This window comes from Cyprinus carpio, chromosome A1 (genome assembly GCF_018340385.1).
Source record: "Cyprinus carpio isolate SPL01 chromosome A1, ASM1834038v1, whole genome shotgun sequence".
In the NCBI taxonomy this organism is placed as follows: domain Eukaryota; kingdom Metazoa; phylum Chordata; class Actinopteri; order Cypriniformes; family Cyprinidae; genus Cyprinus; species Cyprinus carpio.
The window spans coordinates 7,019,579-7,036,803 of NC_056572.1; the positions used below are offsets into that span (position 1 = coordinate 7,019,579).

Below are 17,225 nucleotides of genomic sequence, written 5' to 3' on the forward strand. Positions count from 1 at the left end.
CTTGAAATCTTCAAAATACATTGTAATTTTTGGATGAATTATTCTTTTAAGTATGTATATGTGTCATTCACTTCTTTCCTCAGATCCATTACTGGGAAAAGAAAAGACAGAACGAGACGGAGAAGGAGCTGGTTTTGTTTGTTCCAGATACATCCGTGCACCTGAAGAACCTGACATCCTACACTACCTACCTTGTGCAATTGTCTGCATTTAACACAGCGGGGGACGGGCCGCTCAGTGCAGCCCGTGAAGGACGCACCCTGCAGGCTGGTGAGTCCCACTGAGATCCTGTTACGCTCATCCAGACGCATGAAGGCCAGCCAACCATCCGAGACCTGCATTATCAGACCATGTCATTCTTCTGGTATTCCTGCTTCCATTAAGAAACTAAATGTGGAAGTTGTTGCTATAATCCCAGTTAAGAGCCTTTAAAGGTGCTGTATGTAAGATTTTGACTCTACTAAAGCATAAAAATATCATAATATCTTTGCAGATATTGAAGAAACATGCTAAGTTAACATACTTGTTTATCTGAAAAACAATGCTACAGTCAGTTATTCTCCTTTGAAAATGTGCGTTCCGGGCCGAAATGTCGGTATTTATTTTGGTTTGTGAAACCGCCCACTGCCAGTTTACCCAATTGTATTTTGGTACCCTGAGGTTGCCAGTTGGTGGAAAACACACCGTATTTCATTTCATTCATCATCAAGTGTGCTCGTTCCTGTTTGTGTCGTCAATCTGGCAACCTGCGTGTGTGTCAAGTCTGAGGAGGAGGGGCCGGGTGAAAAAACCCTCTCCAACATTTTGAATTTGGACTGCAATACATAATTCAACCACTCGGTGTCAATGCTACATACAGCACCTTTAAGCAAGATTTGGCCAATCGAAACAAGTTTGATTAAACCTTTGATTAACATTTGCTGTGATACTACAGTTTCCAGTGTCACATGATCCTTTAATGCTGATTTGCTGCTCAAGAAACATTTCTCATTATTATCAATATTAAAAACACGCTGCTCAATATTTTTATAGAAACTTTAACTTTTTTTTACTTTTTTTTTTTTTTTTTTATTTTTTTTTTTATTTTTTTTTTTTTTATGGGTTTATTTGTTGTGTATGATGTTATGAATTTTGATACAATAATCATTAGTGACATTATTATGTAACACTAATGTCTTAAATTATGTCTTAAATCAGCTTTTTTAACACAAGTCAATGCTTGAGATGCTAACATCTCTCTCTCTCTCTCTCTCTCTCTCTCTCTCTCTCTCTCTCTCTCTCTCTCTCTCTCTCTCTCCTCTCTCTCTCTCTCTCTCTCTCTCTCCTCTCTCTCTCTCTCTCTCTCTCTCTCTCTCTCTCTCTCTCTCTCCTCTCTCTCTCCTCTCTCTCTCTCTCTCTCTCTCTCGGACCGGAGCTCCTGCTCATCCTGGAGCTCCCAATCATATGTCTCTCTCTCTGAAGCTCCTGGAGCACCCAATCATATGATGTTTTAAGATGTGTGAGTGTGTTATGTGGATGTTGTCTGCAGCCCAATGGAGTGGTGGAAGGCTACAGAGTGGTTTATGAGCCCACCGCACCAGTTCATGGTGAGCAAGAGATACAAATAAGGAAAATGAAGAAAGAAAAACACTCAGTATGATATTTTTTAATACAGGTGTATATAATTTAATATTCATGTAGTCAATTCATTTGAAAGGTGTCAGTAAGACAGTTACAGTGGAGATCAAGGGGAACTGGCAGCGCTGGCTGAAGGTTCGTGATCTGATGAGGGGTGTGATCTATCGCTTCAAGATTCAGGCCAGAACAATCAGTTATGGACCCGAACTGGAAGCCAATATAACTGCAGGACCAGTGGAAGGTATGTGTAAATATGAATAATAACACATGGTAATATTTCCATAATAAATCCCACAATAACTGGGGAAGAAAGAAACATCCCCTGCAGTTACAGACAGCAGCGCTGGAGGCTTTCTTTGGATTAAATTAGTTGTTGAATATGAAATGACTGCATTAAACTAGTGCTTTTCTAAAAAAAAAAAAAAAACACTTTTATAAAACCTGGGACCTACCAGGAAGATGTGATTTTATTATTTTATTTCCTAGAATTAGTCGAAGATGGAAATTAAAATACGGCTGCTTGAACTGCATGGTTTGATTAGTGCACTGTAATTGGAGCCTTTGCCTTTGAGCAATTGTTCATTCTCAAGACACAGCGCCTTCATTGCAGTGGGACGCTGGGCCTCACACAGACAGCCTTCAGTTTTAAATGTTCTTCCGATGAGATGCAGGTGATTCGTGTAGGAACAGTGCATTCTGACTTGGTCAGTTTGGATTATGAAGGAGTATGAGCTCTTGTGTAATTGGCCAGAATTTTGAGCAAACAATACTGTCTCGCTAACATATACTATAGGGCACTGAATGTTTAATTCATATACCATGGTATTAACATGGTTCTGCAGATATAAAATGTGAACACACTAGAGTAAATGTATGTTTCTGATCACCTCAAAGACTTTAAATGGCTGTAATGGTTTTATAGATAAATTCAAGGTTCTACGGGATTTCTGGTAACACTTTAGTAAAGGGACCAATTCACACTATTAACTAGTTGCTTATTAGCCAATATTAACATTTTGGCTGTTTATTACTACTTATAAATCACATACTAATGTCTTATTCTGCATGTCCATATTCTACATCCCTAATCCTACCCAATACCAAATCTTAACAACTACCTTACTAACTATTAATAAGCAGTAAATTAGGAGTTTGTTGATGCAAAAGCCGTAGTTAATGGTTTGTTAATACCGTGAATTGGACCTTAAAAGAAAGTGTGACCGGATTTCTTTACAAAATCCTGCAGTAAGACCAGGTAGCAAAGCAAATGCAGCCAACAATTTTGCAGTATACAAAAATATTGATTTTCTGTACTAATTTTACATACATACATACACACATACATACATACATATATATTGAGTGAGTGACTGACTGACTTAATATTCTAAAAAAAATCCTTGAAAGTGGAAAATATTAAGGATTGAATAGTCTTTTGACTTGTAGTGTATTTAAAAAAATACTATGATTTTACAGTGGCACATATCCTTATAACCATGTCTAAATACCATATTTGTGGTATTTAATTTAATTTCAATCCTTAATTTTATCCTTTATAACCATGTCTTAATACCATAAATACCATTACTGTAATTTGTCCTAGCGATATTTTTTGAATATAATTTTTTTTATATATTATGGGTTCCATATTAGTAATTTGTAAATTTGCTGCTTATTAACTGTTATTAAGGTAGTTGTCAAGTTTAGTTATGGGGTAGGGTTGAGGGATCTAAAATATGCTCATGCAGAATAAGGCATTAATATATGTTTTATAAGTAGTTATAAACAGCCAATATGCTAGTCATATGCATGTCAGTAAGCAACTAGTTAATAGTGAGAATTGGTCCTTAGAATAAAGTGTTACCAAAAAAAACAATCCAGAAAGAAAAGAAAACATTCTTCAGAAAGAAGAAGGAATTAAAAAAGCCATTCTACGTCTGTGTTACAGGGAACAAGTAAATTGAATCATGACATTTAGGATCAGCTAGTTTATTTAAAAGTTGAAAGGATCTGGGGGAAATGAAGTGTGTTAACAGTATACTGCATGTGAATGTTGTCAGGTCACAGTACCCACAGTACCCAATAAAGAACATGTTTTGAAGAAGATATATCCCTACGGCTTCAGTGTGACCTTTATGCAATCTAAACCACTTTAGACTGGCAGCGCAGCCTGTCTTACGATCCTTAGTTGCAAGCAGTAGAAAATCTTTTAAAGAGTTATTCAGTGCATCATGCATCATTTTCATTCCATCAGCCTGAAGTTAGATGGCTGTAGTTCAGTCTGAACTGTTATAATTGATAAAAATGGCCAGATCCATTTTAGGAACTTGCTTTTTGTGCTGTTATTGATTATTCAGAAAGGAATAATATGGCTTATATTTCACAGGCTCCCCCGGTTCGCCCTTGCAAACATCAGTCACAAAGTCTGCATCAGCTTTGACGCTTCATTGGTCAGCGGGTGCAGAAGGGGCGGGACCTGTCACAGGATATGTCATTGAGGCTCGTCCATCAGGTAAGCAGCAAAAATTGTTCGTCTAGTCCAGGGGTGCCCAACCCTGCTCCTGGCGATCGACTGTCCTGCATTGTTTAGCTTCAACCCTAATCAAACACACCTGCCTTTAATTTTTTAAGTGAGCCTGAAGACCTTAATTAGTTGCTTCAGGTGTCGCGTGTGTTTTTGATTAGGTTTGGAGCTGAACTTTGTAGGACAGTCGATCGCCAGGAGCAGGGTTGGCCACCCCTGGTCTAGTGCATGACATGACTTTATAATATTAGGTTTATTCTCAATTAACCTTCCTCTTCTGACTTCCACCTCTTCCATCTTTCTTCTCCTCTGTGGCAACCAATTACTCCCCCTCCCGGTTTTCAAATCCTACATTTCCAGATGAAGGATTATGGGATACGTTTGTCAAGCATCTCCCACCTGGCAGCTTCTCGTATACCATCAGTCTGGACCGCCTACGCTCAGGTGTGGCCTATGAATTCCGTGTCATCGCAGTCAATCGTTTCGGTTACGGTGATCCCAGTCCGCCTTCCACTGCAATGTCTGGTAATATTCCTCATTATATCACACCACTGCATTATATTGAACAATGATGCGAATAATACCTACTAAACATACTGTAGGCCTACATCTGTCCCACAGCTTGTTTTTGTTTAGGCTACATCAAATTAGATACATTATTTACCTAACTAATGTCTATTGCATTCTGTATCACAATTCATTTTTCATAATTTTGCCATTTACAGTATGGGCATTAGTATTCCATTTCATTTAGAAGTTTCTGGCAGGCATTTTATTTCAGTGAGAATGTTTGAACTGTGAACTGTGTGAACTCACTTTGTGGCCTCTAATGCCATCTAGTGTCAAACAGCTGAACATTCACTTATCTGTAAGTAAAGGAATAAACTGAATACTCATGTAGTGCTCTTGATTTTACTACTACTACTACTATAATACATCCCTTAATAAAAACTGTAATACTGTGAAATATTGTTATGTATTTCAATATATTTAAAAATGCTGTTTATTTTTGACTGGAATAATGTCTGCTGAATTCTCATGCCTGCTGAAGTCTTCACTGTCACATGACCATTCAGAAATCATTTTATTATGCTCAGGAAACATTTCTTCTTATTATTATTATCAATGCTAAAAACTGTTGTGCTGCTTAATGTTTCGGTGAAAACTGCTATACATTTCTTTTCAGGATTTCAAGTTTAAAAGAACAACATGTATTTGAAATAGAAATCTTTTGCAACATTATAACATATATATATACATATGTATAAATTTACTGTCATTTTTGATCAATTTAATGCATCCTTGCTGAATAAAAGTATTAATTTCTTTCAAAAAAAATGTAATGAGATCAACCTTTGAACTGTAGTGTGTATAATATAATAGATTTTTTCCCCTTGATATATGAAATGTCAAGGGTAAAATGGCAGTATGATGCATTGTAATGCAGAATTGTTGTCTGTTGTTGTAGCTCTGTCCGAAACGCCTTTCTATGAGGAGTGGTGGTTCCTGATCGTCATGGCGTTGATCAGTCTCATTTTCATTTTGATGGTTGCGTTTGGTTTGCTCCTGCTCGGACAGAACAAGAAGTACAGGAGCTGTGGAACAGGTGAGACTAAACAGAATAATATAAATTGATAATATACCAGTATTGCACTGAAACTGCTTTGTGCACTGAAAACTCTGTTCTAAACCTGTATGAATTTAGTTTTCTCGGACTTGTTTTATTTTTAATTGTGGTTTTAGATATTAGGGGTTTTGTTGCTATTTTTTTTGTGGTTTTTTTTAGGTTATTTATAGTATATTATGGTTTATATATTATTGTTATCACCCTACAACCACTGTACCATATGATACCACCACAATAATTTTGCTTCCTAGACAGTGTCTGGAAGTCTTAATAAGTAAGATTAATAAGTGTTTGTAGCTGTTGCAACTGGGTCATTGTAACTGTTGGGGAACAATACAAAAGCTCATAGTTTCTGTAGTTGATCAGGCAACGTGTCCCAGTGTTTGTTGTCATTACTTGTAATTCCTCCCGCAGGAAAGCACATAACGACAGTAGAAGAGTCTGTAACTCTTGACAATGGCGGCTTCACGGCTCTAGAGCTGAACAGCAGACACTTGAACGTGAAGAGCTCTTTCTTAAAGAAAAATGGAACAAGGTGGGGTTTCATCTGAATTCTGCTATTAAAATTTATCACCACATACTGTAGGCTACAATTTTTCTTCAAATAATTCTTCTGTGGAATTTTGTGTCTGGGAAATGTGTAAGCAGTTTGTAAAAATGTTATGTTATCTCCAGATCTCCTCCACGGCCCAGTCCAGGTGGGCTGCACTACTCTGACGAAGACATCTGCAACAACTACAACGGGGCTGTTTTAACAGAGAGCACCACCCTAACAGAGAAACCCACTGAGCTGTCAGAGTCAGAGGTAAACACACTACACCAATAACGCATGACTGCACACACATAAACAACTTCCATGGGGGTACGATGGAGTTTTAGACAGATCTCATGTCTGAATCATCATTACATCTTAAGAACTTCAACTGCTGTAAATTTGAGTTGCTAAGGTAAATTTACTTATTCAAAAAAAAAAAAAAAAACTTAAAAAATGATAAACTTAGTAAAATAAAGAATTATTTAAAATGATGTACAATCACATGAGATGAATACTGTGGTCATATCTGTGGCTGTTTTATTCTGCACAATTAGTAGGGCTGCCCCCGACTAAAGATTTTTCTGTTCGACCAGTATTCGTTTATGTTAAGCAGTTAGTCAACTAATCGCATGTTTATATTAATGAACCATAAATTACATTACATTTACATTTAATCATTTAGCAGACACTTTTATCCAAAGCGATTTACAAATGAGAACAATAGAAGCAATCAGACCAACAAGAAAACAACAACAGTATACAAGAGCCATGACAAGTCTCAGTTAGTCTAGCACAGAACCCGTAGCAAGTTTTTTTTTTTTTTTTTTCCAAGAATAGGATAGACAAGAAAAGGTAAGTGCTATTATTAGTTGGTCAAGTGCTGGGGAAAAAGATGAATCATAGTAATGAGCGTTTAACTGCCTATGAAGCGCACGAATAAGGTTTGCCACACAGCGCACCGCCATAAGTAATGATTATGAATGCATCAGGGAAAAAAGCAAGGAGACAGCCTTAACATTTTTTTTATTAATTGATTGATAAGTGTTTGTTTTATTTTTTTTTGGAGTGAAGTGTTGAATTTACTATTTAGTGGGTGGGCCTATATTAATGTTTCATAGATCACATCACCTGAGAATAGTTGTTCTCCATCTGAATTGGTTAATTTAAAAGAAGAAGTTTTTTTCCATAGATAGGTATATTTTTTTTAGTTTTTTTTTATTTTTTTTGACGCTCTAGTTTTAAGAGAATGTTGTGATGTGGGAGAGAGCACACTGTTTTTTTTTTTTTTTTTTTAAAATATCAAAGTTTTTTTTTTTTTTTTTGTTGTTGTTATTGTGACTGCACACAAATAAAAGAACAGTCTTTCAAGCTTGCAAATATGTATAACTCCTATTTGTATGACCAAAAAATGTTAAGTGCAAGTGATCACACTGCCGTGAGCTTCCTCATTCCGCACAAACACTGAAATAGCGCACATTTTTATAAGTTAAAGGGTTAGTTCAGCCAAAAATTAAAATTATGTCATTAATGACTCACCCTCATGTCGTTCCAAACCCGTAAGACCTCCGTTCATCTTCGGAACACAGTTTAAGATATTTTAGATTTAGTCCGAGAGCTTTCAGTCCCTCCATTGAAAATGTATGTACGGTATACTGTTCACGTCCAGAAAGGTAATAAAAACATCATCAAAGTAGTCCATGTGACTCAGAGGGTCCGTTAGGAATTTATTGAAGCATCGAAAATACACTTTTGTTCCAAAAATAACAAAAATTACGACTTTATTCCGCTTTCTTCTTCTCTTCCGGGTCTGGTTGTGAACGCGGACTGCTGTGACTGTTGACGTACGAAGCTGCTGACGTGTTCTCTGGTGGCCCAATAACAAAGAAAACACGTCAGCAGCGTCGTACATCAGCGGCGTCACTACAGTGTTGTGAACGCGCTCACAACAGACCCGGAAGAGAAGAAAAAGCGGAATAAAGTCGTTACTTAAGTTCCAAAAGTAAATTTTGTTTTTTTGATGTTTTAATAAATTCTAACGGACCCTCTGATGTCACATGGACTACTTTGATGATGTTTTTATTACCTTTCTGGACGTGGACAGTATACCGTACATACATTTTCAAATGGAGGAACCTGAAAGCTCTCGGACTAAAATCTAAAATATCTAAATCTTAAACTGTGTTCCGAAGATGAACGGAGGTCTTACGGGTTTGGAACGACATGAGGGTGAGTCATTAACGACATAATTTTGATTTTTGGCTGAACTAACCCTTTAACATTAGAGCGAGCAGCCATGTGAAGTTGCTACTACTTACATGTTTCAGATGATAATCTATATTTGAGGTCGATGAATGATAGGCGAGCGTTTGTATGCCCTGGCCGATGTCCTGTATATTACCGCATAGAGCAGCTGTTAACGATCTTTCATCACCGAATGCTGTGTAATCCTGTGGATTATTGATTTTTATTTTTTTCTGTGACTAAGCGACTAAAAAAAATGTGGTCGACTATAAGGGGGGCAGCCCTAACTACTAGTCAAAATAATAATAATTAAAATTTTTTTAAAAAAAAATTATAATTTATTATTTATAAATAAATTATTTTTAAATAAATTGAAATTGAAACGTTAAACTGGATAAATGATTGTAGAATAAATTAACAATGGGTAATAAATATTATGCAAATAAGGTATTTTACGGAGCCCATCACATGATATGTAGGGGAAAAAAACTTAATATCGTGGCCATGAATTAAGAATTTGTTCCGACAGCTTATTAATTAATTTATTCATTGGACATGGACATGACTTCATTAAATTAAAAGAAGGAACAATTTAGTACAACATAGCCACAATCAGTGTTGGGGAAAGTTACTTTTAAAAGTAGAGCATTACAATATTGCGTTACTCCATAATAAACTAATTGCGTTACTTAGTTAATTTTATGGAAAGTAATGCATTACTTTTTGTCACCTGAGCTGAGCTTGTTTATTTATTTAAAAATAAAAAAAATAACCCACAGTTATATTTTTGGCAACTGTAAAGGCCCTTTCACACCAAAAGTGCAATCAATATGCCTCAAACTGAAGTAAGAGCCTCTGCTCCTCACCCTTTCTTTCTTTTAAAAAGTAAAAAAAAACAACCTTACATTACTGCAATGAGTTACAGTACTTGACTAGTTACTTGAAAAAAAATTACGTAACATGCATTACTTGTAATGCGTTACCCGCAACACTAGCCACAATTTACCTAAAACAAGGGAATTAGTTAATAAGTCATAGCCACAATTTAACTAAAGTAGTGGAACAAATGAATAAAACGTGGCCACAAATTAATAAGTAGTGGAAACGAATGCTTAATTCATTACCACAATGTTTTGGGGGGTTTTCCCCCTGCATGTAATGTATGGGGCTCCGTTGCCTTTCTTCAGTGGCATCTGTATCTGAAAACTTCATTGCATAATTCTTCATCCATGCCAGTAGGTGTCACTATAGAGTGCAGGACCACCATTGTATTAGTCAGCCAAACAAAAACTTACTTTATACACTTAGGCACAACAATTACGTCCACACTGTAACTTTGCTGTCTGCTCTTTTTCTCTCTGGTCTCAACCCGTCCGGTCACCCCTCATGTAAAGGTCAGCGACAGTGACTACGAAGACGAGCAGCCCAAGCACTCATTCGTAAATCACTACATGAGCGACCCCACCTATTACAACTCATGGAAGCGGAAGCCCAAAGGCGTGAAGACTGGAGGAGGGTTTGAGGAATGTGCCATGACGGATGCAGAGGGGGGGTATTATCAGACTGTTGTGACCCAGCACAGCGTAGGAGGTGTCTACACCCCCACGGGGCAGCCCGCACCCGGAACACGCACTCCAGTTACCGGCTTTTCCTCATTTGTCTAATGAACCAATGACTTGAGACTAAAGGGGAAGCTAATGACTGGAAGTAGAGCTCTAAACCTGGACGAATCAAACTGTTGTGCTGGTTATTTCGGAGTAACAGCAAAGAATGTGTTTTCCAGGAAATGAACAAGTTTCTCATGTGTATTTTTGGCCTCCTCTCTTCAGGGAAGGAAGGAGGGTATTGAAGTATCTTATTGTTAACATGTTAATGATTTTTGGGTGGATTTTCACAGATTAACCATGACCCAGAAGAAGCAGAGACTTTGCACTGTGAGACTCTTCAGTAAGAGATGGTATTCATTTTAAAGACTCAAAGACCCCCAAAGACGGATGAAGCAAATTCCTTTGTTATGAATTCCCGTTCTATAGCAACCTTCCGGGATTAGTCGTCAAGTGTGGGCAAACACATGCTTGAGTGATTCATTGAATCTCGCTCTGATCTCCAAAACTCTAATTGAAGTTGAAACATCAGCGGAAACTTGTACAGTGTGTGATAGACCTGAACAACAGTGTGTTTTGTTTGTGGTTTATTTTCATTTTAGGGACGGGCGGTTTCATTCTGGACAAAAAGCAGCATTGAAAATACTGCCTTTGCACACGTATTGCTCTCTTAAACCAAAAGAGTGATGCTTTAAGTGAGAAAACAAAGAAAATGTGTGCTTGCAACAGACCGTTTTCTTAGGTTAGCAATACTGTATGTAAAATATGCTGTATGTGTGTATATTTTTAGGATCAATTTTGTACAAAAACAAAACGTTTTTAGTGTAGAGTAGATTTGTGCCAAGTCAGTGTAGTTCTTTAGTGATGCCCACAGCGGATCATTTCAGCAAGTCACAATCCACACTGTTTGTTTGACTGGCTTGCAGTGTATGTACAATCCAGTCACCCAGAGGGATGATAAGAAATGTGCGACACCGTCCCTCTAATCCAAATATACACAGATTTCTCATGTCCTTCAATGTTGAACAAATATTTATTTCAGTATGAAAGAACATTAGTGCTAAATTAAATACAGTACATGAGTTGGTGTGTACAGGTTTTGTTGGGTGGCATACCCTGATGTTTTTAGATAGATCTGGTAACCAAAAGGTTATAAGTTTTTCTAACATTTTAGGTAATAATGGGATACCAAGTCATGATTATGAGTCAAAATTATGACAAAAAAAAAAAAAAAAAAAACATAATTATGACAAAGTCATAAAATTATTTGATAAAATCAAATGAGACAAAAAGTCGAGAGTTAAAAATGGAGATAAAAAGTTGAAATGTTAAGTCAAAAAGTTTTTATTATGTGATTTAAAAAAAAAGTTTTGACAAGTCAAAATTATGAGATAAAAAGATATCAATTATGATTTAGAATTTTGACTTTTTATCTCATAATTCTGACATTTTAATGTCATAATTATGACTTTTAATTTCGTAATTATGGCCTTTTATGTTATAATTCTGATTTACCAAATTTTGATTTTCCGTATGTTGCAGAAATGGATTTATGTAACTATTGCCCTTTTTAGACACCTAAATAAAAAAATTTGGGTTAATGGCAAAAACATTTAAGGGAGTACCGGCGCCCCCTTCAGTACTGAGATTGTAAGCGCACAAGCATCGGCTTGTTTGTGTAGAGTACGTTTCAGTGCCTGAATATTTTAATTATTTTCTATGCATTCAATTTCATTTAAAACAGAGATAAAGATAAGGACTGACATCTTGCTGTACTGAACATCCAGATGGGAATCACGTAACATTACATCCAAAGACAGAAAGAGCTATGCAAAGTGTTATTGATCGGAATGAGTCAGACAGAAGAATATGCACTTCAAAGCAAGATTCTCAACACTTTGAAGTGCTGAATTGAAAAGCTATTACTGAAATTTTACTGAAACATTATGCCTCCTACAGCTGTATTACTCAATGCATTATACTGGCATAAAAAAATGGATTACTCAAAATTAAAATATTGGTCAAAATCAGTTTATGTATTGGGACATATTAACGCAGCATGGCCTTAAACTTAAAAAGAAAAAAAATTATTATGTTGCCCTTTAAGAATATTTATAATAATAATAATCATGTCATCATCATTTCTGGATCTTTTAATTTAGCACAGGAAAGCACCACTCGCATTCAACTAAAAATCTATAAATAGGCCATGCTGAGCCACACACACTCTTCAAATGTGACTCAACTGTATTTATTTTAAACAAATGACATGAGTAATAATGTGTCAATATTTTTCTGCCATTATTCCCCAAGGAAATTACCTGGCAGCTCTTTTCATTTATAACATATTGTTGAATAAATGCCAAAAAGGGTCAGTAGTGTGTGCTGTGTGTACAGACTGCAGAAATATCATCTGTATTCTTACTGCACAATCACTGATGAGATACACAATGAGCCCAACCATATATGGACACTTAGGCTACACTTGAATATGTATAAATGTTTTTGCGTTAGATACCAAAATATAAAAAATAGTGACATCTGCAAACAAATGATGTTAGAGCTTTTCTCAGAACTTATTTTGGTTGTGTTATCTTTAAAAAAAAAATGTTTGGTTTGAATTTTGTTTATATAATGCACTGACAATCATACATTTTTAAGTGTTGCTTAAGTGTCCAAAAGGTTTTTTTGTTTTTTTGTAGAAACACTGTAATTTCCTGATATTGAGGCTTCATCATTGTGATGCACTTGTTTTGATTACTATGATTAAATGGAGGAGATACATATTTCACAGAGAATGTTCTCATTCTTTGGCTCAACAACACTATCCATTACAACATGATCATGCTGTTCAGGGGTTTTGGGATGTGATCAAATGAGGTATGTGTTGAGGCGATGGGTGTCATTTTCTGACATTTTTGCAATGGTTGCTATAGTAATGTGGGATTCAACACATTTCACTTTGTTTGAATTTACTTTTTTTCTATAACAAGTGGATGCAAGCTGGCAGTATGAAAACAGCTGAAATCTGTCCTGTGCTTATGAACATCAGAGTCTGCCGGCAGTGCAGAGACAGTGCAAGCAATAGAGGGTTTATGCTGTTTATTTGGCATTGCTGTGTGACCATACATATGTATGTGTATATACTGTACTTGCCTAACAAATAAACTACAGTCTAAAGGAATAGTTAACCCAAAATAATTTTTAAATTGACACCTTCAGGCCATCTAATATGTAGATTGTTTCTTCTTCAGAACAGATTTGGAGAAATTTAGCATCACATCACTTGCTCACCAATGGATCCTCTGCAGTGAATGGGTGCCGTCAGAATGAGAGTCCAAACTAGATAAAAATGTTGCAATAATTCACAAGTAACCCATACGACTCCAGTCCATCGATTGACCTCTTGTGAAGCAAAACCTGCATTTTTTTAAGAAACAAATTCATGATTCAGGCTTTTTAATTTTAAACTGCTGCTTCTGGCCAAAATACAAGTCCATAATCCAAAAACAAAAAAACCCTTCCTTTAGTGGAAAAAGTCCATCCAGTGTTGTCCTCTCACATTAAAATCCACAAACATATTGGAGACAGACTGGAGAAAGCAATATTATGGATAGCCGGAAGCTACAGTTAAATTGAAGAAATGGTTTTGTTTCTTACAAACACACAGTTTTTTGCTTCAAATTGATGGATTAGAGTTGTGTGGATTACTTGTGGATTATTGTGATGTTTTTATCATCTTTTTGGACTCATTCTGACGGCACCCATTCACTGAAGAGGATTCATTGGTGAGCAAGTGACACAATGCTAGATTCTTCCAAATTTCTTCTGATGAAGAAACAAACACATCTACATTTTAGGATACCCTGAGGGTGAGATTTCAGCTAATTTTAATTTTGGGGGGGAACTATTTCTTTAATTGAAAACAGCAACATATTTGAAAAATATTTGGGGAAAAATACAATAATAATAACAATAATTTAACCTGACCTTTAGAAAGAAATGTAGTAAAGCAATTAAGAAAAAAAAGGAAACACTGTGGATTAAGACTACTTCATTTGAATGGCAATGAATTCAATTCAGTGGCAATTTAGTTTGTTAATAATAATTGGTAACAACTTTAGTATTTTTAGTCAAATTTTAGTCTTGCTTTATGACAGACGCGTGAAAGCTGCATCATAAAGAAAACTCCCTCTGAATGAAGAAAGGTACATTTCACTGGCTTGGTTTACCTTATATGTTACAAGTGCATTTTGGTGTAACTCTCCACATTAAACTGGACCATGCTTAAATAGTGCAACTATCAGTCACAGCTGGCATCACATTGTAGGTCTCAGATACAATCAAGTAGATAAGGCACGAAACTATGTAAAGGAGAGGCATGTCTCTTGTTGAAGTGAGTTTAGCATTTAATCATGTTTAAGGTAATGTTTGCACAGATAATTAAAAAATAAAACAGTTAGCAAGTGCTTCGAAATTTAACAGGTTGAGGAAAATTGTTAATTTAATATCTCAACTTGTAAGCAGACAAACACAGAAAGCATTCAGATCGTAAAGCACTTCATATTTATTAAAAAATAGTATTCTTCAAAAAATGTATGTTACACTTTCGTCCAATGTTTCGTTCTCAGACTGACAGATCTCAGAACAACACCATGTGGCATTGCAGTATTTATGGCCAGTGAAAGAGCTTCTTTCATTTACTCCATCAAGAGTCTCTCTGCCTCTCCCAAAGCTCTCTCCATTTCCTCCACATCCAGTGTGAAAAATGCCCTCTCCTGCTGGAGCTTTTCATGCGCTTCCGTCAGGTCCCTCATGATGTTCTGCACTTCCTACAAGTATTCACAGAAACTGACAATATCCTCACTGAACCCGTTTTAGGTCATGCCCTATTCCAGTAGTTTTGGAGAGGCACACTCAATAACATTTAGAATGATTAGAACATTTCAAATTAATATTTTATCAGCTGTGGACCTGGCGTTATGATGAATTATACAGCCTCTAGCCCAGCAGAGCAGAATGTGTGTAATTGCATCCTCATATAAATCAGTCTTAGTGAAACATTTGTATTAATGTCTGGTCAGTGCCACAGGACATTCAAATCAGGATAAATAACCCAGTATTTTTGAATATATATATATATATATATATATATATATATATATATATATATATATATATATATATATATATATATATAAAAATATATATAAAAATACTGATACTCACCAGTAATTTTCCTGCATGCTCTTGTGCCGTCTCACCAAACAGTTTCAGCTCAGTCAGGAGATTTTGAGAAACCGTCTACCATTAGAAAATTTATAAAATGGTCAATTTCCCTGACTCTGGTTTAACATTAGTCCTGCAACACTGGCAGGATGGATTCTCAAAGGAAAGCATGCTATAGATCAGAATTCAGTTTCATTTGTGATAATAATATAAAAAATATACAAATACAGAAAACTAAATGTGTTACCATAACTTCTTTTCTTTGTTCTTCCTTCTGTTGTGCTGTCTGGCCCAACTTTTCCCCTGAAACTGAATTACAGGGGTTTAGATTACTCCTTAACAGAAAGTACTGCTCTTCTTCACGTGTCGATCTAACAAAGTTACAATAAATCCTAACCTGGGTCAAGCTTTTCTGCAACAAGGAGGACATGACAGTCTCGCAGCTGTTTTTGAATTTCCTGATTTTCTCCATGGAGGTCTGTGCACCGGTGCTCCAGTTTAGTCACAGTTCCTTAAGAAACATAAATGTATTTGTCTCTATGGACTACAACATTCTAAAAAAAAAAAAAAACACTGTGCGCCATTTGAATAATTCTTCTGCACTTTGCACACATGTTGGTAACAAACAAAAACCCAGTAAATGTATTTAAGCGACACATTAGATGCATAATTAGTGTAATCACCTTCATTTCTTCAAGTTGTCTCTGCAGGTCTTCATTTGTTGCAGTCAGGACTCTATTCTGCTCCCTCACGTCATTTTGTTGCCCATATCTTGTGGTTGGCCTGAGAAAATCAAAGTACCATGCATTTACATTTTCCAACAGACTATACAGTAGTGTCATCCTAGTAGTATATATACATTGTTTTTGTTATGATCTGGGGGGGTATGGACGTTTTGGTTTTTTAAGTAATGCCGGTTCCATGATTAGCGGTAAATCCCCATCACCTGCTTTCAAATGGAGCTGCAGTTAATACACAGAGCCGTAGTTCACTGAGAAGCTACGCTATATCGAGTTCATTACTGACGAGATGCGCATGGTCATATCGTTCGATATATGATGTCCAGCCCTATATATACATTTTAATTTGATATCACAAGTTGGTACTTACACTTTCAGAGACCTGTGCTGGTTCTTCCTGAAAAAATAAATAAACCATGTTTTATTTCATATATAAGAATCATAAATAAGCATAGTTGTTTACGGTGAAGAAAATGATTAAAAACTTTAAACAAAGATGCCCACTTATTGTCAGTGTCGTTCTTGATGTGTGCTGCTCTGGATGCCACACTGGACTGTGCAGGAATCGCTGTGTCTTTTAGCTGAACTCTCTTCATGTCTGAATGCAGCTTTCTGGAGAAACAGAATCACATTTACTGCTTTAATATCTTAGAAAAATATTGATCGAGCAGATGAGAGAAAATTAGAATCTAAAACATTGCCTACCTAAATTAGATGAACACAATTAACGTAATAATGTAAAGAAATGATGTTTCGTTGATCACAGAAGTATTAATTTTCTTTTTAGTATAGTATAAGGTGGCATCATGTTCATGACACACTTCTGTCTCGTCATGTAATTAAACTGCACATTTTTCTTTTCATAAATGCCATGCGATTTTATTGCTAAAAAAAATCTCACATCGTAAATCAACGGTAACTTAAATGGTTTTAAAACTAAGTGTGAATGTATAATAAACTTACCACACCTAGCTAATATGGATCTGTTGATAACGTTTTAAAAGAACCGATTTGATTCAGCGCCATGAATTTTCAAAATAAACAACGTCATTTCCGCCTCCTTTCCAAATCCGGACCACTGATCTATAATATAGATTTGTTTAAACGT

General features: G+C 36.0%; 2 protein-coding genes across 5 annotated transcripts in view; one reads left to right on the forward strand and one right to left on the reverse strand.

Annotated features, from left to right (window-relative positions):
• The window catches only part of LOC109061405 (protein sidekick-1-like), a 206,867-nt gene extending 195,411 nt beyond the window's left edge, over positions 1–11,456 (forward strand). Inside the window, 10 exon segments of the mRNA XM_042729635.1 lie at positions 84–270; positions 1,462–1,497; positions 1,500–1,586; positions 1,697–1,858; positions 4,004–4,129; positions 4,502–4,666; positions 5,610–5,747; positions 6,183–6,303; positions 6,444–6,573; positions 9,939–11,456. Of these exon segments, the coding sequence (XP_042585569.1) occupies positions 84–270; positions 1,462–1,497; positions 1,500–1,586; positions 1,697–1,858; positions 4,004–4,129; positions 4,502–4,666; positions 5,610–5,747; positions 6,183–6,303; positions 6,444–6,573; positions 9,939–10,208 (1,422 nt within the window). The 3' untranslated portion in view covers positions 10,209–11,456.
• A 3,235-nt stretch (positions 11,457–14,691) lies between these two features.
• LOC109081867 (small kinetochore-associated protein-like) lies at positions 14,692–17,224 on the reverse strand. Of its 4 annotated transcripts, none has more exons than XM_042729953.1 (8): positions 17,081–17,224; positions 16,622–16,729; positions 16,488–16,514; positions 16,061–16,160; positions 15,775–15,889; positions 15,625–15,686; positions 15,378–15,452; positions 14,692–14,980 (listed from the first exon to the last, which is right to left on the reverse strand). In XM_042729953.1, the coding sequence occupies exons 2-8, from the start codon at positions 16,711–16,713 to the stop codon at positions 14,849–14,851; spliced, it is 603 nt and encodes a 200-aa protein (XP_042585887.1). In that variant the 5' UTR covers positions 16,714–16,729; positions 17,081–17,224; the 3' UTR covers positions 14,692–14,848. The 4 variants fall into 4 exon arrangements, with proteins under 4 accessions (XP_042585887.1, XP_042585957.1, XP_042586030.1 ...); XM_042730023.1 differs by having other exon boundaries at positions 17,086–17,203; XM_042730096.1 differs by lacking the exon at positions 17,081–17,224 and adding an exon at positions 16,823–17,042.
• Between the last annotated feature and the right edge of the window lies 1 nt (position 17,225).

Excerpts from the sequence above, each read along its gene's own strand:
- LOC109081867 (XM_042729953.1), bottom strand. The coding sequence starts at position 16,713 with ATGAAGAGAGTTCAGCTAAAAGACACAGCGATTCCTGCACAGTCCAGT. Across the intron at positions 16,515-16,621 it reads AAGAACGACACTGACAATAA|GAAGAACCAGCACAGGTCTC; the intron begins GTGGGCATCTTT and ends TTATTTTTTCAG. Across the intron at positions 15,687-15,774 it reads TGCAGAAAAGCTTGACCCAG|TTTCAGGGGAAAAGTTGGGC; the intron begins GTTAGGATTTAT and ends CCTGTAATTCAG.